Source organism: Sceloporus undulatus, chromosome 1 (assembly GCF_019175285.1).
Source record: "Sceloporus undulatus isolate JIND9_A2432 ecotype Alabama chromosome 1, SceUnd_v1.1, whole genome shotgun sequence".
Taxonomy (NCBI): domain Eukaryota; kingdom Metazoa; phylum Chordata; class Lepidosauria; order Squamata; family Phrynosomatidae; genus Sceloporus; species Sceloporus undulatus.
The window spans coordinates 3,429,847-3,454,543 of record NC_056522.1 but is presented as its reverse complement, the minus strand read 5'-3'; the positions used below and the strand labels follow the sequence as shown (position 1 = coordinate 3,454,543).

At 43.3% G+C, this 24,697-nt stretch overlaps 2 protein-coding genes across 2 annotated transcripts in view; one reads left to right on the top strand and one right to left on the bottom strand.

The window, feature by feature from the left end:
• LOC121919807 (protein FAM71C-like) overlaps positions 1–24,697 on the top strand; it is a 1,121,343-nt gene that overhangs the window by 292,644 nt on the left and 804,002 nt on the right. The window lies entirely within an intron of this gene.
• The window catches only part of EPHX2 (epoxide hydrolase 2), a 98,206-nt gene that overhangs the window by 18,540 nt on the left and 54,969 nt on the right, over positions 1–24,697 (bottom strand). Inside the window, exons 11-14 of the mRNA XM_042448768.1 lie at positions 13,299–13,384; positions 12,848–12,959; positions 3,138–3,212; positions 381–429 (exon numbers count right to left, since the gene is read on the bottom strand). Of these exons, the coding sequence (XP_042304702.1) occupies positions 381–429; positions 3,138–3,212; positions 12,848–12,959; positions 13,299–13,384 (322 nt within the window). The remainder of the gene's footprint in view (positions 1–380; positions 430–3,137; positions 3,213–12,847; positions 12,960–13,298; positions 13,385–24,697) is intronic.

The window sequence follows — 24,697 nt, the reverse complement described above, 5'->3', positions numbered from 1 at the left end:
ATGGCTGAATCCATGGATAAAGAATCAGGTTGATACAAAGGGTTGACTGTATTAATTAGTCATAACAAATTTATAGTAGTAAAACTGCAGCCTAAGGCATTTCACCACCACCATGTGAATTGTCAGGTTCTGCTTAGATTGGCAGAACATAAACTAAATTTATTTGACTGCCATTTCTGAAAAAGAAAACTTTCCTAAATCCCTATGAATGCAAATACACAATTAACTAGGCATTTATTATTATAGGTTTCTACCAGAATTGGAGCTGGTACATTTCTGCAGACGCAGACTCCACCCAAAATGGCTTCTGACTCCACAGCCTTGCCTGCAATGATTTCTAAGAACATGGCAACCCCTCTCCTTCTCCCATAGTCCCTTACCTCGTGCCCGTACGTTCCTGATGTCAAGGAAAGCGCCCTCCATCCGGTCCTGTAAGGACAGGGTTTGAAATAGGAACAGAAAGAATATTTGCCATTATTCATTTCCCTGCAGGGATGTGTGTTCCTCAAACCCCGCTGAGATCGGTGGATGCAGCCACAAGGCAGTCATGTGCAAATCTTTGTTGGCCAACTCCATGGGGCCCTAATTTTTCACTTTAGGACCATGGTTATCCATGTGACCTGACAGTCCCAAAGTTGAAGCCATTGGAAAGAAATTCATGATGTGGAATAACAGGCCCAAACATGGCACAGCTGCAAGGTACTATTTGCTCCTTTCTGTCTTTAGGGGACCCAACAACTTAACTACAATTGAAATGAGAAATGGCATTGCTTGCTACATGGAATGATGCCATAAGCTACGTTTAATTTAGAATCAGAAAATCATAGATTTGGAAGAGACTCTTCCAGTCCAACCCCATTCTGCCATGCAGGAACTCACAATCAAAGTGCTCCCAGCAGATAGCCATCCCGCCTCTGTTTAAAAACCTCCAAAGAAGGAGTGAGAAGCTGACATGATTGTTAGCTTGACATATCTGGAAGGATGTCATGTAGACAATAGAGCCAGTTTGCCCGCTGCTGCTCCTTACTAGAACATGAACCAATGGATTCAAATTACAAGGAAAAATATTCCACCTAAATTTTAGGAAGAACCTCTTTTGTTCCACTGTTTGGCAGTGGAATGGGCTGCCTTGGAGGCTGGTGGGCTCTCCTTCTTTGGAGGTCTTTCAACAGAAGCCAGATGAGCAAACGTTCAGGAATACTTTGGTTGTGCATTCCTGCATGGCAGGGGGTTGGACACTAAGATCCTATGTTTCCAAGAATGGAAACTTGCAATGAACTGGAAATCCTTAGACAAATTATACTTAAGAATCAGGCTTAACAGGGCATATTGTACTGCCCTACTTGAAAAGCCCTTATGGGTTAGGAGGTGATACAGAAATAGCTTAAATAAATAAATCAAAGTCGACCTTTAAAACAAGGTCCTTGCATAATGAAAATCAATGCAACAATTTTGTTGCGGCATAGTACAAATGCATTGTCTTTGCCTATGAAGAATCATCCTCATGATGTCCACAACAAAAGGAGGGAAGGTTTTGGTGAAACCCATTTCAATGGAGGTATAATTATTGACAATATTGACTCTGGAGCTGAAGCAGAGAAATGAAAATCTTGATTGCATTGCAAAGGCCTAAGAAGATAAAAAAGAAGACAAAAAGAAAACACAACAAAATGTTTTAAATACCAATACTGGTTACAGGCTGCTGCGGTAGCCAGAAAGCACCTTTTCCCAGCTTTGGCTGGTGCTCCAGTCATGTCCTTTCTTGGGGGAGGCAGATTTGACCTCAGTGGTTTATACTGTAGTTACCTTCCAATTAGACTACTGCAATGTGCTCTTTGTGGGACTTTCCTTGAAAAGTATTTGCAAGTTGCAGCTAGTGCAAAATGCAGCAGTCAGACTGGCATCAGGTGTGCATGTTAGAGACAGTTTAAGCCCCGGTCTTGCAAGACCTGCACTGGTTCAGATTTGCTTCTGAACTCAATTCAAGGTGCTGGTGTTGACTCACAAAGGTCTAAACAACTTTGGGCCAAGACATCTAAAAGACCAGTGCCCCCTCCCAAATGAGCCTGACAGAAATTTGAGATTGTCAGATGTGGCACGACAGACTGGTGGGCACGCGTAACAGGTCTTACTCTGTACTAGTGCTTCACCTGTGGAACTCCCGGCCCAAGGATGTTAGGCTGACCCCATTGCTTTTCAACTTCCAGTAGGCACCCAAAACAGTGCTGTTCTGCATGGCATTCAGTATTTGAAATTGTTGTTTTAATTGTTTAAAAACTGGATTCTAGGATTGTTTTTAGACTGCCTTTAGTAGTTTTTAAAGAGTATTTTAATGTGTTAAAAATATTGGTGGGTGAGCTATCTGTGGTTTGGAGCATCTGTGGCTAGCTCTACCCCATATAAGTCAATGGTGATGCATGCATGTGGACATGCACACGTCATCATCCATAAACTTATATGGACTTGAGATCCAGCAATATTTTGTATCCATGGGGATGTGCAAGGCTGGATCCAAGCCCCCACTGATAATTGTTTTAATTAGCTTTTATTTGTTCATTGCCTTGGGAGCCCTTGTGGGCTAGGAGGCGATACAGGTTAAATGCCTGTACTGCAGCCATTCACAGCCACAAAGTTGTGAGTTCAGTCCCAGGGACTACAAGGTCCACTCAGCCTTACTAAATGTAGGTTGCTAAAATGAGTACCCAGCTTTTGGGGGGCAATTAATTTACACATTGTAAACTGCTTAGAGAGTGCTTAAATGGTAAAGAAATGTATTTGCTACTGCTATGGCTATTGAATTACAGTGCTAGCTCCTGTCAACCTAGCAGTTCCAAAGCATGCAAATGCAAGTAGGTAGCACTTTGGTGGGAAAGTAACCGCGTTCTGTGCAGTCATGTTGGCCACATGACCATGGAGTTGTCTTTGGGCACCGCTGGCTCTACGGCTTAGTAATGGAGATGAGTGTCGTCCCCTATAGTCGGACACAACTTGACAACCTTGTCAAAGGGGAATACCTTTACCAAATAAGATCTTATCTGCTTCTGTCTTGATGCACAGCCTTTTTGTATTGTTACAAAAATTTGAAAATACACATATTTTTAAAAGCAAACAAACCACACTCCATACAGGTGACTGACCTCTCTCCTAGTTGATCGCACCATGGTCTTCAGGAACCTACTCACGTCCTTCTCCAGTTCAGCCTCTGCAACGCCCTGAGGGGTGCAAGTGTGTGCATTGATCAGTAGTTTATTCAAGATGCAACTTGGAGCACTACTGGTTCAGTCTCACCCTTTCCCAGGAGGCTCAGTTCCATTCAGTGAACTTCCAATGATGATGGAACACCAAAGGAGCACCTCAAGCAGCGATTACCAGCAGCATGGTATAGCAGTTTGAGTGTTGGGCTAGACCTCTGGGAGACAAGGATTTCAATCTTTGCTCAGCCATGGAAACCCACTGGGTGACAGTAAACAAATCACTTTCTCTCAGCCTCAGGGGAAGACAATGCTAAACTTCCTCTGAAGAAATCTTGCCAAGCAGACCCTAGGAGAGAGTTGCCACAAGTTGAAATCAACTAGAAGATGGTGGTTAAGGAGCTGTATTAACACTGTAGAGACCATAGTTTGAATCCCTGCTTGTCCATGGAAACCCACCAGATGACCTTGGGCAAGTCACACTCTCTCAGCCTTAGAGGAAGACAAAGGCAAACCCCAAAACAAACAAACCTTGCCAAGAAAATCCCACTGTATCAGAAACAATTTAAAAGCACCACCACCACAATAACAAAAACTCTTGGCCTCATGAACCTGGGCTAGTTCTCTCTCAAACAATGAATGAAACAAAATTTGTGCACACAACAGGAAGCAAAGGTGTCACTATCTTACTTGCCCATATGGACGATTGTGGAGTATTTTGTATTTTGGAATTCCAGATAAGGGATACTCAAACCTATAATATTGATTTTGATTGTATATTACAGTAGATTAATAGTGGGGGGGGGGGGAAATCAATCAAGCAAGCAATAAAAAGAAAAACCTTCAATTCTTAAAAGCTTGTTGGAATAAAAATGTCATTGCATGGTGATGGAAACACATCTAGCCACCTCAGGGAGGGATGAGAAGGCCCTGAATCATGTCCCCACATGAAATACTTGTAAGAACTGTGGGACTGAGAGAAGGGCCTCTACTGAGGCTCTCAAAGTCCAGGTAGAGATCTTTATAGACAAGAGGTGACCTGGAGTCTCCAACTTTGGAGGTTTTTAAATGGAGGCTGGATGGCTGTCTGTTGGGGGTGCTTTGATTGTGTGTTCCTGCATGGCAGGGGGCTGGTGTAGATGGCCCTTGAGGTCTCTTCCAACTCTATGATTCTATGATAGCCATGTTTAATTATTTGAAAAGGTATTACAATGAAGATGGAGCAAGTTTGTTTTCTGCTACTCCATAGCCTAGGAGATGGAGCAGTGGATGGAAACTACAGGAAAAGAGATTCCACCTAACATTAGGAAGACCTTCCAGACAATAAGAGCTGTTTGAGAGTGGAATATGCTGTCCCAGAGGGTGGTGGAGTCTCCTTTGGAGGTTTTTAAACAGAGGTGGATAGCCATCTGTCTCATGGGAGGGCTCTAATGGTGTCTTCCTGCCTCGAAGAAAGGGGTTGGGTTGGATGGCAACTGGGGTCCCTTCCAACTCTATGATTCTATAACCACTAGTACTTTATGCTTTGCTCAGAGAACAGTTGGTCAACCCCCTCCCCTGTTGCCAATTTCCTAGTTGGGAGAGTAAAATGCTGCCATCATCACCATAGTCCTGTCTCCCTTTTCAAATCCACATCTCCAATATCTTCTTTCTTGGTTTGCAAAACTTGCACTATTCACTGAGAGCTGCATTTTAGTAGAACTCAAAGCTTTTGCTGCTCAATAAAACTGATCAATGGGGATTCAGGCTTGGCTAAGAAAGATGTTGAATTAAGGGCCTGTGTTTTTTCTTTTCCTAAAAGACCACAGGCACCAACCCCCTTCCCACCACCCTCTGTGCCGCAGAAAGGGCTGGCAAGGGGCAATGAGAGATTCAATGCCCCCCAGTTTCTGATCGCTGGAGCTTTGTACAGCTGCCATCTGAGGGAGGGAGGAAAAATTACCGCCAGGACGGTTTGTCTTCCTGCAATTAAGAGTGCTCTGTTGATTAAAGTTTTGTTTAATGTGCCTAAGGAGCAAAGGAGACAAAAGGAAGATGAATGTGCATTTCCGGAGATACAAATGTCTTCATAAAGGAGCTCCGAAGTTGTACTCTTTTGAACTCCTGGAAGCTTCATCAGTCAGACAGCAGAACTCCACTTTCTCATTTCTTTTGCTCCACTTTTCAGGGCTGGAGAGTGCCATGCGTTTGTCCCAACCTTTCACATCAGTTCTGGAAAAACATACACATTGATATGCCAGGAAGAGAAACTCCCACACTTCTGACATGTTTATGAATACATTTTTCTATCCTACCTGATCCCCTCCCTCACAGGCATCTTTGGAAAACTTTGACATTTTGTGACATCGGAAAATGTCAGTCACCTTATGGCTCTGATACTATGGAATGGGCAAGTGTGAGAGCTGTACTGCTAACATCATGGTTGTGCTGTATCTTCAAGATGACTCTGACTTATAGCAACCCTCTCACAGGGTATTCCTAGGCAACATTTCTACAGAGGAGGTTTGTCATTGCCATCCTTTAAGGCTCAGAGAGTTTGGCTTGGTCACAATCACCCAGTGGGTCTCCATGGCTCAGTGAGGATTTGAACCATGGTCTCCCAGAACCCTAGGTCCAACACTCAGACCACTACACCATGCTGGCAAAATGAAAAATGCAAAACTCCAATCCGCCAATAGTGGGTTGAAGAGAGACAATGGCTTCCTGGCACACTACACATATTATAACAATGGTTAACACCCCAGCCTCACTAGGATCCTCTTAGCCAGTTTATACCATCTCTTTTCTGGTTCCTAGCCTGCACACACCACATCCTTCCACCACTCATAGGAGGGCCATCCACCCACCCTGGCCTTAGGCTACAGCTTTCCTCCTGCCTTTGTCCCTCAGTGACCATAGTTAAAACTGAACAATTACTATGGCTAGTCACATAGCCTTATTATAAAGGTCCTTCCTGTGCACCAGTTCACCCCATCCATCTGAGGAAGTAGACCAAGTCTATGGAAAGCTTATGGCCCAACTTCTTTCACACAGTTAGTCTCAAAGGTGCTACAAGATCCCTTTGCATACAGAAACACACAAGACACTGCAGCCTCACTCACACAATCCTCCACTACTCCCTAAACCGGTTTTCTTTTTATTACAGTCCCTCTCAAAATGACAACCAGAAATGAAACAATGCCATTTCCAGTTGATGTTTTGAGAAAGACTGCAGACAAAAGTAGAGGTATTTGGGTTGTGGATGGTTCATGGTGGAGGGCCTGATATGAGAATGAATCTTTGGTCCCCATGCATTCGTCTACCTCTAGTGTAAAGTGTGAAGCCAGACCTACTCTGCTCAGGTCTTGCAAACCAAGGTGGCAGCTGTGGCTCTCTTCTCCTTGATCCATTCCTCCTGGAGGGCAGTCTTCTTCTTTTCTGACTGCTTTCCACTTGACCAAACATTGCCATCTTTTGCAGTGAGTCACATTGGCTGCATCTCCGCTGCATGAATAATGTAGTTTGACAATTCTATGGAATTCTCCAATTTTTTATGAGCTATTCAGCCTTCTCTGTCAAAGTTTTGGTGCCACAACAAACTACAAATCCCCAAATTCCATAGCACTGACCCATGGCAGTGACAGTGATGTCAAACTGTATTAATAGCAATAGCAGTTTCATTTATAAACCACTTCATACTGAACTAAGCAGTCTCTAAGCGGTTTTTTACAACTGTAAGCTAATTATTAATTCTGCAGTGCAAATGCCGCTGATGTCTCATATGTCCAAAACTTAACAGCCTTAGTTAATTCATTCCAACTTCCAGGGCGATATCAGGTTTGGTTTGCTCTCGGACCCTTTTATTTGTCTTTTTGGCAGTCTGTGGCATTTACTTTGTAGAAGAGGGAGTTATGGTTGGTTTAATGCACTAGGCTTTTAAACAACTGGTTGTACTCTCTTGTTTTAAAACGAAAAGAAAACAACTCTTCTGACTTTTGTAGTAAGTAATAAATAAATTTAAAAACCAGATCGTGCCAGGAGCAGTTTTTAAGGGCCTTCATCACTCGTGGTTGAGAGGCACGCTTAGCTCTAATTTGGAATTGCCTGGATGCAGCCAGAGTTTGTGTACTCTTTCTTCTCTTTTTATGCTCCGCTCTCAGTGAGTAATGGTGCCCTTCCTTGCAACGCTAAATTGGATTACTGCTGTAGTTGAGGCCAGCCATGATTCAGTGCTCAGCCTCAGCATTATTTCTTCCTCATCCTGCAAGCTGAACTGCTGATGAGGTGGGAATGTCGGCCCACTGTTGCTTAGAGAGATGCCCTCAACAGCGGGTTGGTGCAAAAGCCTGCAGAAAAGATGTTGACTGGGGATGTTTACTGGGACCACACAACTAGCTTCCCAGTTAGTGCCACTCTATTCTGCCTTGGTCAGGGCTCACCTGGAATGCAGTGTCCAGTTCTGGGTACCACAATTCAAAAAGGGTGTTGAGAAGCTGGAGATAGTCCAGAGGAGGGCAACTAAAATGGTGAAGGGTCTGGAAATCAAGCCCTATGAGGAAAGACTTAGAAGGCTGAGTATGTTTAGCCTGGAGAAGAGACAGTTAAGAAGTGATATGATAGCCCTGTTTAAGTATTTCAAGGGATGTCATATTGAAGAGGGAGCAAACATGTTTTCTGCTGCTCCAGGGAATAGGACCCGGAAAAATAGATGCAAGCTGAAGGAAAAGGGATTCCTTCTCAACATTAGGAAGAACTTCCTGAGAGTAAGAGCTGTTGGACAGTGGAACACACTCCTTCCTTGGAGTGTAGTGGAGCCTTCCAGCTCTATGATTCTATGAAAATGTGTATACACATATAACCTGCTCTGTAATCCATTTCCCAAGGGAGGAGGAGGAGGAGGAGGAAGATGAAGGCAGTAATATTTCTGGCCTATGCACTCCACTAAGAGAGAAGACAGAAGTCTCTCCTTTTTGGCACAAACAGAGCTGAGGACTGAAAGAGGGATCATCCCCTCCTTAGACCACCCTACCTCCAAGCCTGGCATGGGCAGAGGATTGGCAATGAACACATTTTGTTTGCAAGTGATTTCTCTATGATAATGGAACACCAATGGTTCCTACAGACTTAACTGTGGTTTCCCATATGACAAGATCTTGGATTAACAGAGGTATTCTGGGATGGGGAACCAAAAGTGACCAATTATCTGATTGGGAATCTGAAGCCCAGGCATCATCTGGATTTGTTTCTGGCACTCACTGGGAACCCAGGTCTGTTTTTAGAGCACATTTGTGGAGGCCATAGCATTTCTGCTTCCTTTGTATGACTGTGAAAGCTGGAAAGGAAGAAATGGGGCACTGGAGAACAGCTTTACAGGTACCATGGACTGCTAAAAAGGCCAATGAATGGGTCTCAGTGCAAATCAAGCCTCAACTCTTTCCAGAAGCCAAGATGACTAAACTGAGACTGTTATACTTTAGCGATATCATGAGAAGACAGGACTCACTAGAAAAGAAATTAATGCTGGGGAAAGCGGAAGGCAGCAGGAAAAGAGGAAGACTGCATTGGAAGTGGATTGACTGAACTGAAGAAGCCACAACTGCCCTGAGTTTGCAAGAGCTGAGCGCATTTGATGACTAGAGGGCTCTTGAAGGTCTCTCTGGGCTGCTCCCAGAACAATCTAGCCTTGAATTCCCTTTGAATTCATCCCTTATTCTCTTTTTGCTGCAGGTTTTCGGTTCTCACAGCGTCCCACGCTGTCCCCATTCATCACCTGGCGCTTCTGCTGAGGTCAGAACAAAGTGCCCAACCACACTATCAATGTTGGGCAGCTTCTTCTGGCCTTGGAGCAACTCACACCCAATTCATGCCCACAGTGGCATCACCAAGCTGCTTTCAGGGATAGCCACCACTGCTGCTGTGAAGAGAGCCAAAAACCTGCAGCAAAAGGTAAGTTATCTAAATGCGGATTTGGGGGAGGAAGGCCAAAATTGGGTGTCTGTGTCATGAAGACAGTCTGGGCCCAATTTGGAGTTTTGACCAAAACAGTCCAGACCCAATTTAGGATTTTGATCAAATTTGACAAAGAGCCCTAGTGGCACAGTAGTTTAATGCCTGCACTGCAGCCACTTGCTCACAAACCACAAGATTGTGAGTTCAATACCAGCCAGGGCTCAGGCTCAACTCACCTGGCATCCTTCTGAAATTGTCTAAATGAGTACCTGGATTGTTGGAGGCAATTAGCTTACACTTTGTAAACCACTTTAGGGAGTGTGTAAGTGCACTGATAAGCGGTATAAAAATGTACTTGCTATTGCTACTGCTAAATAGGATGTCCTGAGCCCAGAAGGAATTTGGGGTAAATCACCTATATAGAAAATTCATAAGATCACCATAAGTAGAAGTCAACTTGATGAAAAATAAAAACAAACAAATGTAGAGAACAAGAAAGTCTAGCAGTCTTTGTTTTGGTAAGGTAGAGATGCACTTGAGAAAGAAGCTAAACTAGTAGTTAAACATGGGCTCCACAAATGGAGAAATTACTATGGGGAAAGGAATTAATGCTCCTCCCTTACTAAACACTCAGAATTACCCTCCCCCCAATCCTGTTCTTCAGATTTGGACTTTTCATGGTGTGCAGCTGTTTGTTTGAGTGGCATGGATTTGTGGGTTGGCAGTGGAGTCAAACTGAAAGACGATAGCCTTGGAACCCAAGTTCAGCCTTACCAAGTCAACGTAAACTGTTTCTTTGCCAAATGAGTTCTAGAAGGATTTTTAAATATAATTATTATTTCTCTACGGAGTTGTATTTTTGCTTTATTCATGCCCCAAGTGGGCCAGCGCTGCTCCTGGCTCCTGTGCTCCGCCAGTCAAGCTAGCCAACCCAAAGAAAGACGTATCTTTGCCACACAGAGACCACGTCTGGAGACTTTCTCACTCTGGGGCAGGGTGCAGGAGGCACATCTTCTCTAATATGTTGTGAGAGATGGTGGGGAGGGGAAGGAAGGGGGGCAACCCAGCTGGAAGCAATTTCTGGGCATCTGAAGTGCATTTCCGTGTCATTCTCCTGCTCTGTTCGCCGTTGTGATTAAAGAGATGAATTATTGAAATCACCCAATTGGCTGCTCAAGGTTATTGCTTTCCAGAGCTGTTCTAACTGGCTTTTATTATGCAAATGCGTTGTTCTCTTATACACTATGTCCCCAGTCTCAAGCCTTTTGCTCTGATTGACTGTATGTCGCTTGCACCTTTAGAAAAGTTTGCATTGGCTTCGTCCCCTTATTAAAAAGCTGGCATCTCTAGCTACAGTTAGTTATTTGCAATTGGTTTCTGTGTCCTGTAGCAGATGGTTTGTTCATGATGGTCTAATGAAGAGTGAGTTCTTGCAGTCCAGCTCCTTCAGTTTTGCCAGATTATTTGAAGGACCATATTTCACATCATGAACCCTTTAGACCTCTACAGTCATCTGGAGAGGCCCTTTTCTTTGTCCCACCACCTTCCCAGATTCATTTAATGGGAATGACAAAAAAGACCTTCTTGGTGGCTGCTCCCAGGCTTTGGAACACCCTCCATAGGGAGCTCAGGCTGGCCGCATCCTTACTCTCCTTCTGGCAGCAAGTCAAAACATCAGGGTTTTAAAAACTGACTGGGGTGGGATTCTTTTTAAACTTCTGCAGTTCTCTTTTTAAAGTTTGCACAGGTTGAGTTTCCTTTATCCAGAATTCTGAAATTGAAAATATTCCACAATCCCAAACTGCCCACATGGGTGGCTGTGATAATGACACCTTTGCTTTCTCTTGAGTCAAAGTACATAAACATGACTTTAGGCACAAAATTATTAAAAATATTGTGCATAAAATTACCTTCAGGCTATGCGTGTAAGGGGTGTATGAAAAATACATGAAGTTTATGTTTAGACTTGGGTTCCATCTCCAAGATATCTTATTATGCACATGTGAATATTCCAAAACTTGAAAAAATCCAAAATCCAAAACACTTCTGATCCCAAGCATTTCAGGTATGGGAGACTCAACCTGTAACAAGTGAGCCCCTAAGTAACATTTGCTGGATTTTCTTCGTCAGTTGGTAAACCATTTGAACATTGTGTTTCCTCACCAGTTTCCCTATTCTGTCTGTGACTCCTTTCATGTATGGTAAAAATACCTTCCAGACTATTCCATGGCTGATAGTCTATATCCCCGTGGTTGATAAGAGGGCTGGTGAATTGGGATGCAGCCACCTGACAAGGTGAGGCAACATTTATACAGTGCAGAAGCAACAAAAGAAAGGCCATGATGCTATCAAGGACTCTAAAACCCATCTGGGTGATGGCAGAGGGAGTATTGATTACAGAACCTGTATCTACGTCTTGCCATGAGCTGTCCTAAGTTCATGGTTCATGCAACCGTTTTTCCTTCCACCTAACCTCTATACTGTCCTGAGCTGTACATGTCCCACAATGCTAAATGGACGCAACCAAGTTGTTGAAGGACAGATTCTATTCACGTAATGCACAAGTGTAGACTAGCCCCTATTTGTACCTTGGGACCAGAATCCTTTGAATGTCTCTCAGCTACATATCTTGCTTTTGGCTGGCAAAATAAGGAGCAGGAGAAAAAGAGGGAGCAGCCAAAAGCCAGCATGTCAGCGGCGATACTGCTCTTTGACTTGGGAATCTTGCCAACCAAAAGCAAGTTGTGTAACTGAGAGACGGTCAAAGGATTCTGGTCCCAAGGCCCTCTTCAGATAGGCACAAACAGGGGCTAGTCTACACTCATGCATTGCGTGGATAGCTGTGGCTTTTTGCACATTCACACCACTTTCCTGCACATATCTGCGCCTATTTTCCCTTTCTCTGCTGAAAATGTGAATCCATGCCATGCAGATGAATGGGCACATCCTTGTGAATACTCTTGGATACTCTGTACTGTAAAAGACTTCAAAACCTTTCTCTCCAGAGTTTAAAGTTTTTCACGCTCCCCCCAAAAGCCCCAAACTCCTGCAAAACATATGTGAGCAGATCACATTCTAATCAGTTGTTATGAGGAGTATTTCAATCATGTAGAGAAGCCCTAGGACTAAGAGATGGCAGCACTGGGCCCTGCACTTGACAGGTAGAATGAAGCTTCAAATATGAGAAGTCTGGTATTAATGATCCAGTTCCAAAAATGACAGCAGGGACCCTGAACTGAGGGGAAAACCCTCTTTGGATTCTGGTTCAGCTTCCTCCTGACAACCACAGAATTGGCTGAGATCACATCAGTTCATTCCAACTGATGTAGAATAAACTCCTGGAATAAATCTGGCCTTCGTGGATCCCAGCCTGGGGCACTGGGCCATGCCTCCTTTCTTCTAATACCAGCATTGGGAGAATTCCCAGGTTTTGCACAGGTTCCCTATCCCCTCTTTGTAGAAGGCTGAAATGCTTCTTCTGGAGCTTGTTGGCAGGTGGGAAAGAGTTCTAAGCTAAATACGCTAACATTTTTGGCATGGCTCCTTTTTGCCTTTAGCCCAGCCCACCACCACATGATTGGCTTAGAGCAGCAATTCCCAAGCTTTGTTTTGGACTTCACCTCCCCGAATTCCTGTCTGTTGGCCAGGGTGGTTGGGGCTTCTGGGAGTTGAAGTCCAATAACCTGGAGGACCAATGTCTGGGAATCACTGCCTCAGACGCTACTTACCGGCTCCTGGAAGTAGAGCTGGTAATCAAAGATAGGATTCGATTCAAGCAACTTCATCACATCTATCTCAGGGTTTGCAGGTTTGAAGGGTGTATTTAGGCTGGCCACTGCCCTAAAAATGTCACAGAAAGAAATGAGAGAAGGGAGTGGGGCAAGGTACAAGGTAGCTATATTTGTCCGTTATGTTGCAATTGTCATCATCATTATCATCATCATCATCATCATCATCATCCTTCCTCTCCTCCAGACATGTTTTTTTCAGAAGTTCTAAAAAAAATTTTCATAGCAAAATTCATTTTTTAAAAAACCCATAGTGGGTCCTGGGGTTGGCATGCAGCTGACAGGTGGCATGTTGCCCACTCTTGCCCTAATCCAAGACTCTAACCACTAGTCAGGTTGAGTCTTTACAGGAAAGCCATGAACTAATGGAAAAATTAATAGATTAACTTACTTGACTCGCTCTGGGTAGAAGAGAGCCATGCTCCAAACAGTGGCTCCACCCCAGTCATGACCAATGAAAGTAGCCTGAGAGATGCCCTGGGGGGAGGGGGGAGAGAAAAAATGAGGCCATGTTAACACAACATTTACAGCGCTCTATACATAAATGTTAATAAAAATAACAACAACAACAACAACATTTCAGAAGCTTGTCCTATAAGCACAAGGTATTATTCCACAGAACCCATCTTGAAAGTGGTGGATGGACATTCAATAGACGGAACAGAGCAGAAGCATCACACTTAGTGTGGAAAGGAAGAAAAGGAAAGTGAGTCTTGGATGAGGGGTGTAATTCTTTCCTAATTTTATTCTTGAAGGGGGAAACAAGTAATTTTGATAATTTTCTTCCTGCTGTGAGAAAGGTGCCTCACCAACTACCTCCAGGTTGTTAAGGAAAAAAGCCCAGTTTGGCCACCAAAATGGAAATCATAAGAAAACTGGAGGCTGGTGAAAATAAAAACATCAACCCAAGATGTATTTTGAAAAATGCTTTCAAGCAGTATCCAGAAAATTTGCAATCTTTTTATTTAGCTACACAAGGCTTACCAGACCTGGCTATTTCATTTCACATATGAAATTGTTTTGTTTTGCTGAAACATGTTGATCTGCTCTTCTTGTTTTGTGATACAGGAACCTATCCCTATTCTATCCATGTTATTTCTGCCTCTGGTACAGATTGAGTATCCTGTATCTGAAATTCCAAAATCCAAAGTACACCAAAATCCAAAACCTTTTGAACCACAATGTAAATAGCATAGTATATACCTGTACTGTATTTGCAGGGATGGAGAGAGACACAGCTGGAAAGAGATGCAGCTGGAGAGAGACTCAAGGATCTGTGAAATGGCACAAATTCACACTTTCCACGGTTTCACGGAACCTTAGTCTCTCTCCAGCCTCATTATGTTTCATAGAATCATCATGTTTTATTGTTTCTATGGAAACACAGGTATTACAAAATCCCAAAAAATCCAAAATATGGAACACTTCTGGTCCCAAGCATTTTGGATAAGACATATTCATCCTGCAGTAAATTTTCTGTTAAAGAAGTAATGTCTAGAAACAGATCTACAGTCAGCCCTCCACATTTGCAGCTTTAACTTTTGCAGATTTGCAGTTTTGATTAATATGTTCTCTCTAGGAATCTCTAGTTCCTCCAGCGCAACTCTGCCAGACGTTGACCATACAGTCACGATGAAGGGCCTAGAGATTCCTAGGGGAAACACTTCTCTAGGCATTTGTAGGTCCTCCAGCATGTTTCTACGGCCAACTTCCAGTGGATATTGACTACAGAGTTGCACTGAAGGACCCAGAGATTCCTAGATACCGTAGGTATAATCTCAGGTAAAAAAAATTCTTGTTTTTTTTTTATTTGCCATTTTTCCACTTTCACGGGAGTCTTGCGCTCCTAATCCCAGGGAATGTGGTGGGCCCACTGTATGTTGCTGAGCCTGGAAACGTTCCTTTTTTATGTGACAGATCACAAAGCCATAAATCATCCTTGGATTTTGGTATCCATGGGTGTCCCGGAACAAAACCCAGTGGATACCAAGGACCCACTGTATCTGAACATAGACAAGACCATAATCCTGAGTTCCAACTGCAAGGAATATTTCCTGAAAAAATGAACCCTCTCTGAGTTTCGGGCGACAATACTGGCACAGTGTCACTCCGAGCTGGAAGGGAACACCAAGAGCCAAGTTATCTTGAAAAGGAAGGAGATGAGAAGAAAAAGAAATTAAGGCGCCAATTCCAAGCATCCAGGCCCACACTTAACTTGAAAGCACCGTTCTTTCTTTTAAGTGCCATCTGTTTGCACAAGATACGGCTTTGCTCTCAACTCACCCTCCACCAACCTCTTTCCTTGTCTGTTCCAAAAGGCCACAGAAACAAGGCAAGATCCCATGACAGCCTTGCTCAGAGCAGGAGTTTTCTTCCAAATACAAAATCAGTCCCAGCTGCTTCTGGGAAGAGGTAGGATATTTTTGAGCTGGGCAGCCAAGGCGGCTAGCCAAGAGCAACCCTCTGCAGGAGGGCAAACTCTTGGCTGGTGTTGCCTTTGGAGAATGGCTCTCTTTACCCAGTGGTGCCAAGATGGCAGACCACAGCTCCCCTCCAAAACCTACTAAGGCATGAACAATCAAGCATTCTTCATCAATGGAAGAGATGCTGGCAATGCTTGTCCTCCACATTTCTCTAGCCAAGGTAGTCATTCCACCATAGAAATATAGGAAGCTCAGGATGGAAAGGAGATTTGTAATTATTCATTCCCAGATTGAAAATCTGATCCTGTCGGGAAGAATAACAGACCAGCGAGAATTCAGCACAGTTTTCTTCTCTTATTCAACCTCCCAAAGTGTTGCTCAAGAAAAAAGGAAGACCACAGCACAGGTAGATTTATTGCATCGAGGAAGTCGCAGCCCTTAGTTTGCAAGACTTAAGCAGGGCTGTTATTAATAGGGTCTCTTGGAGGTCCATTATTATTATTATTATTATTATTATTATTATTATTATTATTATTAACCTTTATTTATAAAGTGCTGTAAATTTACACAGCGCTGTACATACAATCCTTTTAATTGGACGGTTCCCTGCCCTCAGGCTTACAATCTAAAAGACACAACACAAAAGGAGAAGGGAAAGGTGGTGGGAAAGGGGCCTCTCTAGTAGGATAATACATATAAAATACATAGCAATACAGGAAATGATTCAATAAAACAGACAACAAAAGAACATTAAATAGCAAGTGACAATTATGCAATGCCTGGGAACGCTTCTCTGAACAGGATGGTCTTCAACTCCGTTTTGAAGCTGGTTAAAGAAGTGATGGCTCTAGGAGGAACTTCCTGACAGTAAGGGCTGTTTGACAATGGAATGCACTCCCTCGGAGGGTGATAGAGTCTCCTTCCTTGGAGGTCTTTAAACAGAGGCTGGATGGCCATCTGTCAGGGATGCTTTGATTTGGATTTCCTGCATGGCAGAAAGGGGTTGGACTGGATGGCCCTAGTGGTCTCTTCCAACTCTATGATTCTATGATTCTATGAATAAACAACCAGTTCCAAAACCTTAGAAAGAAAGGGGAGAAGAGAAATCGGACGATAGCCAGACAAAGAGGAGGGGTCAAGAGAAGGTTTTTTTCAGAATTGGGGAAATGAGAGCATGTTTGAAGTCCAACAGGAAGGAGCCTGTAGAGAGAGAGAGATTGAAGATATGGAGAAGCGAGGGCAGAAAAGAAGGAGCTATAGAGATTAGAAGACGAGTAGGAATTGGATCAAGAGGACAGGTTGCAGGTTTGGAAGAGTTCAGAAGTGTAGAGAGTTCATCCAAAGAAGCAGAGGGAAACGCAGAAAATTTTTTAGGCGAAGGCGATAGAAGATTACGAGCAGAAGAAGAATCGGGAGGGACTATCTCAGAGCGAATAGTGGTAATCTTTGAGATGAAATAGTTAGCAAAGTCATTAGGAGAGAATGATGAAGAGACAGGAGGAGAGGGAGGTTTAAGCAAAGTTTTGAAGGTGGAGAACAAACGCTGCGGGCGCCTCTCGTTGGCGGAGTCATCGTAAGTTGAAGGCAGCCTGATGGCAATTAGCAACAACCTGATCCCCTATCAGCCAGCAACATTTCCCCTCTGCAGTGATTGAAACAGATAAATGCACACTATTGTCTTCCGAAATGCAGTTTTTTTGCTAGCATTATGTGCACGCATTAGCAAAGGGAGCACACTAACCCAGGAACTAGGAGACGGGCTTGATGCTTTAGCCATTCGCGCTTTGTCAGGGGAGGCCAAGATTCAGAACTCTTGCAAAGAACAAAATGCTTTGTGCCTTTGGAGTGCTATACAAAGGTCCAGCCAAACTTATTCCTGGACTGTGCTGTGGGACCAGTGACCGATGCTCGTCATGCCAAGTTTGCAGCATCAAGCATGCTGTCAGTGTGACAGCTTCCATTGGTTAATAGCTGTGGCAATTCTGGGGTCTCACTCTCGCTCCCTGCTTCTGCCTCATCAGCAGCCATGGACTCAGCCAGGCCTGGCGTAGCAAATTCCACTTGATTAACTACGCACCTTTGGTGAGCAGTTTTGTCTAAAACCACACACCGTTAAGTGAGACGCTGTGGCTGGCTTCTGCTGAGGCAGCGAGAAAAAGGCCAAAGGCTTGTTGTAGGAAGAGGCAGTTTGGGAAAGAGAGGCTGCAGTAAAAACAAGCTAAGAAGGATCAATATTGGTAATGATGGTGATGAGGCAATCCCAGAATCAAAGAAATAGAGAAGAAAAAGACTACTGAGACCTACAAATTGAGATCCAGCACCTTTGGGCAAAGAAAACAAGTGTGGTTCCAGTTGTGTGATTGGTGCTCTGGAAGCTCTGGACCGACAGAACATAAGAGTGAAGGCACCATACAAGGATCACAAGAGCGCAACTCCCAAAAAATGGTATTGCTTGTCATCCCACATTGTCCAATGGTATCTCGCCTGGTTCCTAGAATTTTGGGTAGAACTGGAGTTACCGATGATCCAAAACTCTAGTTGCTAACTCTTGGTAGACTGTGAAACTGGTATATAATGAAATAGTAAGAGTTTTGGCATCTCTGGGTAAAATGAAACACACACGGCTTCAGTGGTAAGATGTGTACTGGGAGCAATTCCAAGCAGACTGACCTAACGGCTGAAGGCAATGGCCATAAGACAGGATCACCAAAACACAATTACAAAAAGTCGTACTATCTGGAACAGGATGCATTAAGTGACAATACTTCACCTGTTCCTAGTTTCTTGGATGGAACTTAAGTCAACGATGATCCAAAACTCCAGACAGTAACACCTGGTAGACTTTGAAACCAACAGTGAGGGTGAGGATGATGGCAACTCGGTGTTATTGCCTGTACATTAGGACCATCAACTACAGCCTTCCCAGACCTCGCTTTCCAATGCCTCACTCTTTCAACCCTTGCAAATTAGACAAGTTCCATTAATTCTACAGACGTTCTACTCTTTCATCAGTTTATCTTGCATACGAAGCTCACTTGGGACTGCTTGCACGCCCTTTTGTGTTTGCATGTATGTGTATGCGTGTTTTGTATGTGTGTGTGTAGTATGTTAATGTAGCTTTTGCTCATATTCACAAGTGATATGTAGTGTGTTATTTACAATTTTTGTAACATGCAATACCACAAATGCTGGATGGACATCTGTCAGGGATGCTTTGATTTAAATTTCCTGCATGGCAGGGGGTTGGACTGGATGGCCCTTGCGGTCTCTTCCAACTCTACGATTCTATGACTTCAGCTTTACATTTTTAGACAGCTATTCAACAGTGGAATATACTAACTTAGAAGTTTTTTAAACAGAGGTTGGGTGAACAACTTTCAGGACTGCTTTGTGTGTTTGGAAAAGTTACTTTTTGGGATGACAACTCCCAGAATCCCCATGACTATGCTGACTAGAGGATTCTGGGAACTAACATCCAAAAAAGGAACAGTGCTCTGCAACATTTACAATCCAAAGTGCAAAGTTCTTGGAAAAAATGTACTTAAAATATTTAACATCTTACCGTTCCAAATACACCTTGGGATAAAAATCCACACTTTTAATCATTAAACACCAACGACCTTAACTGAGTAACCTTAACAATTATTTACATTTGCATTATTTTAATCTGCTATTAAAGCCTTTCAGAAGGTTTCAGATGGTGACAGTTCATAGAATCATAGAATCGTAGAGTTGGAAGAGACCACTAGGGCCATCCAGTCCAACCCCATTCTGCCATGCAGGAAATCCAAATCAAAGCATCCCTGACAGATGACCATCCAGCCTCTTCTTAAAGACCTCCAAGGAAGGAGACTCTATCACCTTCCGAGAAAGTGCATTCCACTGTCAAACAGCCCTTACTGTCAGGAAGTTCCTCCTAATGTTCAGGTGGAATCTCTTTTCCTGTAGCTTGCATCCATTGTTCCGGGTCCTGTTCTCTGGAGCAGCAGAAAACAAGCTTGCTCCCTCTTCAATACGACATCCCTTCAAATATTTAAACAGGGCTATCATGTCACCTCTTAACCTTCTTTTCTCCAGGCTAAACAGGCCATTAAAGTTAAAGTGTGTCAAACTGCATTCTTTCTGCAGTGCGGTGGCAGCCTAGGCTGGCCTCTTCCCTGCTCGCCTTCCACCAGATTCTTTTTGTCCAAGCAGACTTTTAATGTGTAATTGCTTGCAGAGAAGTCTCTTATGACATGGGAGTGTTTTATTTTAAACTTTTGTATGGTTTTAATGATTTTACACTATTTATAATCTATTAATTTAATGTGATGGTTTTAACTTGTGTTTGGAATTTTAATGTTCATGTTTTTGAGCTGATTCGTTTGTCAGCCGCCTTGGGTCCCACTCCGGGGGGGGGGGGATATGAATAAAATTTAATGAATTTATTAATTAGGATTTAAGGCTCTCTAAAGCTGGTAAGAAACGCACATCCCTGCATACATCCAAATCCTTCCCACCCTGGATTTTTGAGGCACGAACATAAAGAAGTGGAATTCACGCAGCAGAGGACACGGTCCACAGAGAAGGCAGAGTCCAATTCATACTCTGCTGCATTAAGTCCTGCCTGTGTATTTAAAGGAACAGAAGGGCACTGGATCAGCCCCCGAGATACAATGCCTACATTTAATTAAGAGCGGAAAAGGCATTTGCAAACATCTGAGAAGAGAGGGAGAGAGATTTGTAGAGCCCTCTCTGGGAATGGAACGAACAAGCCAGATTAATTAGTAGGCTAATTAGGAAAAGGCAAACAGCAAGATTCTTTTCTTTGCAAGCAAGGCACAAACATAAGTTTATCCAGCCATGCAATCCACTGACTCCCCTTGAGCACAGCGGTGGGAAATGTGTGGCCTTTGCCTGGGCCAAGGCTGCGTTTGTGACCCTCAGTCCGCTCTACTCCCCAGACCACCTTGTCTGTCTCCCCTTAAATGTGAATTACACCTCATCATTTAGCATAGGCTGGAGATCTTCTGTAAATTGTCAACAAATCAACTTCGATATGGTGACACCCATGAATGAGAGACCCCTAAGTCACCCTATCCACAAAAGCCCTCCTCATGTCTTGCAAGTTCAGCACTGCCATGGCTTCCTTGATAAGAGTCTCTCTATCCATCTAAAATGCAGCCTTTCTCTTTTTCTGTTGCCTTCTACCTTGCCAGGACTAGCAAGTCACATCTTCTCAAGATGCGGCCAAGGTACGACAGCCTCAGTTTAGTCATCTAGGGAGAGTTCAGGCTTGATTTGTTCTAGGACCCATTCATTTGTCTTTTTAGCTGTCCATGAGATCCAGCACCACATTTCAAAGGAGTTGATTTTCCTTCTATTAGCAGTCCAGCTTTCACACTCATACATAGAAATTGGAAATCTAATGAAATGTATGATTCTGACTTTGGTACTTAATGAGAAATGGAAGAAAGGGGGAGCAGCAGTATAAAATGGAAACTGTTACACAAGGGTGAAAAGCACCAGACTGTAGAGGTGAACAAAGTATGACAAGTCAAATGAAGTGAGATTCCTCTGTTATATGTATGCAATGGGGTTAAATATATGGGGTTAATACTGTTTATTTCACATGCCTTCTATACATGTTATTGATATGTGTGTGACTGTGTCTTCTTGTACTAGCTGGTTACTGTGTATATTGTAATGTCATATCTGTTATGTCTTTATTCTTGTCAATATATCATTTCCAATTCATTAGACTGGTCACACTTGGCATTTAATTACACATCTTTACACAAGTGTTGTTGTGTGCTGTCAAGTCATTCCCAACTTGTGGCAACTCTAAGGTGAACCTATCATGGGGTTTTCTGGGGCTGAGAATGTGTGACTCACCCAAGGTCACCCAATGGGTTTTCATGGCCGAGCCTAACTTCAGCTTTCAATGATATATCTTTACATGTCAGGATCTCGTTTAGTTCCTTTACAGCTGAAGGAACTGAAGGAAGACTTGCCCTTCCAAGTGTAATACCAAAAAGAAAGAAAGAAAGAAAGAAAGAAAGAAAAAGTCATATCTCAAAACTGGAAGTGGACTCTTAGCTATTGTGTTATTTTTTGGAGGAGCATATTTTTGCAGAATGTGTGGTTCCTGGAAGCAGATAACTGCCCCTAAACTAAGATGACAAGACACCCTCCTTTTCCAGGACATGTCCTACATTTCAGCCCTCTGTCATTTTGCGCATGACTAAGAAGCATGAATTTACATCTATATTAGTGATTTTAGTTTTTATGTGGTCATGTCTTACATTTTTCTTGATCGTCTTACATTTTGCAGTGCCTTGTCCTCCTTTGCCTATCCTGGGCTGCTGAAGACTCTGTGCAATATTTTAAATAAACGGTGGGAAATTGCTTTCAGTACCTTGCATTTCACTGAAATGGCAGAATATGTATATTTCAAAAGAGAATGTTTACTATGAGTAGAGGATGATTCATTTCTCTGATTCGGAGTCATGGTACTTAACCTTTCTGCCTAATTGTTGCTGGGCGGCAGATGGCACGAAGGACATTTCATCAGCAAGCAAATTAAATGAAAGGGGGCCTTCCATGTGAGCAGGTTGCACACACCAATTTTCATCACCAACGTTCACAGAGAACCTACATGTTCAAAGCCTTGCCCTCCAAAGTTAATTAAATGTAAAGCTGTCTCTTGTCAGGGCACAGAGGTGCGGAGAGGGGCAGAGAAGCAAGGAAGAGGAAGGGATCTATGATTGAAGAAGGGATTTCCCTCCTTCTGCAAGGGAAGAATGAATGGAAGAGTGTCTTATATTCATAGATTTGCTCTGAGAATGCCAGTTATTCATTCTTCCTCTCTTATCTATCATCTTCTTATTCCCTTTTCCATCTTATCTGTACACTGCCAAACACTTGATTTTTTTGGGAAATGGGGAGAGCACAGAAAGGAATTAGGGGGCACTTCCCTGCCAAGTTTGGGCTTTTTCCTTCATGTTTCCAGGCAGGCAAGGTGCTTACTGATCCCACACAAATCCTGGAAGCCCACCAAGCCATTTCAAAAAGCAGACAAACAGTTGTTCCAACACCAAAGAATGGCAGGTTACGTTGCTATCGATTGGACAAATAAAGCCCATCAGAATTGGGGTCGGAGGTGGAGAACAAAGGCTCCTCAGAACTCTTCTTCATGTTCGCTGTGGAGGAAATTTAAATCAACACAACAAAGCCAAGGAGAGGGAGTGGGTGAGGGAGATGCTGGTCTGTGTGTGTTGTTGTGGGGCCGCACATGCCCAGAACAGTGGCAACACAGCGGGAAAGGAATCCGACCAACAGAGATGCTGAGAAAGAGAACAGCAAAGCAATAATGAGGAAACCCTGACATCGGAGTCGCTGCAAATTTTAAGTGGACAAGAAAAGCTCAAAGTTACATCCTCTGGACCTGTATCAACTATGGAGGAGGAAATCGTGTGAAAGGGATCTAGGGGTCCTAGTAGAGCACAGGTTGAACATGAAAACAGTGTGATGCGGCAGCTAATAAGGCCAAGGCCGCATCAGTATGAGTATAGTGTCTAATATGGGAACTTCCCGACAGTAAGGGCTGTTCAACAGTGGAATTTATTATTATTATTATTATTATTATTATTATTTTATTTATAAATCGCTGAAATTTACACAGCGCTGTACATACATACAATCTCTTTTAATTGGACGGTTTCCCCTGCCTCAGGCTTACAATCTAAAAGACACAACACAAAAGGAGAAGGGAAAGAGGTGGGGAAGGGGCCTTCTAGTAGATAATACAATAAAATACATAGCATACAGGAATGATTCAATAAAACAGACAACAAAAGAACATCAAATGGCAAGTGACAGATTAGCAATGCCTGGGAACGCTTCTCTGAACAGGATGGTCTTCACACTCCGTTTTGAAGCTGGTAGAAGTGATGGCTCTTGTTCGTGGGGGAAGAAGGTTCCAGGAGTGAGGGGCAGCGAGTGAAAAGGGGCGAATCCGAGATGGGGCAGAGGAAATCCTGGGCTGAGACAGCAGACCTTGACTACCAGAACGGAGGGCCTGAGTGGGAAGGTGAGGAGAAAGAAGGTCTGATAAATAAGGAGTGTAGTGGAGTCTCCTTTCTTGGAGGTCTTTAAACAGAGGCTGGATGGCCATCTGTCGGGGATGCTTTGATTGTGAGTTCCTGCATGGCAGAAGGGGGTTGGACTGGATGGTCCTTGTAGTCTCTTCTAACTGTAGGATTCTATCACATCTTTTTCAAGGGTTGGGAGGCGCTGCTCTCATGGATCACTGCAAGGCCAATGAGGGTCATAACCCACAACAATTAATGAAATCGTAGAGTTGGAAGAAACCCCAAAGGTCAACCCCCTTCTGCCATGCAGGAACTCACAATCAGAGCACTCTCTGTGACTGATGGCCATCTAGCCTCTGCTTAAAAACTTCCAAAGAATGAGACTCCACCACCTTCCAAGGGAGTGGGTTCAACTGTTGAAATAGCTCTTACTGTCAAGAGATTCTTCTTAATGTTGAGATAGAATCTGTTTTCCTGTAGTTTGCATCTATTACTCTATGACTTAGATTCTGAAGCAGCAGGAAACAAGCTTGTCCCAGCCTCAATAATGACATCCTTTCAGATATTTAAACATGGCTACTGTGTCACCCCTTAACCCTATCTTCTCCAGGCTAAACATCCCCAGCTCCCTAAGTCTCTCTTCATAAGGAATGGCTTCGAGACCCTTCACCATTTTAGTCTTCCTCCATTGGACATGCTCCAGCTTCTCAACATCCCTTTTTGAATTTTGGTGGCCAGAACTGGACCCAGTATTTTTCTAAGTGAGGTCTGAACAAAGCAGCATAGGGTGGCACTTTTATTTCCCTCGATCTAGACTCTATACTGCTATTTATGCAGCCTAGGATCATACTGGTGAAGGTCACTGCATGAATTAAACATCTCAAACACTGGAATAGTTCATTTGTTTTTGTTAATTCCATTACTGCCATCTCCCCTTATGACACTGTTGCTTAATCTAATGCTGTTTCGGAGTCTTTGCTCTGCAGACTGCTGAAGTTCACTCCTCTAAACAAATTATTTTAGAGAGGCTGTGCTAGCAAATCTCATTCTTCAGAAGGCACAGAGCAGGTACTGACCTTAGCAAGGAGGTGAGACAACAGATGACAACAAACTGTTTCCAGAGGCACCAGGTCCAAGGCAGGTAGGGGCAAGACAGAGAGAGAAAATGAGAAACAGAGAGAAGAAAAATGGAGGGCATAAATGATGTGTCTGTTTAGCCTGGAGAAGAGATGATTGAGGGGCAATTTATTATTATTATTATTATTATTATTATTATTATTATTATTATTATTATT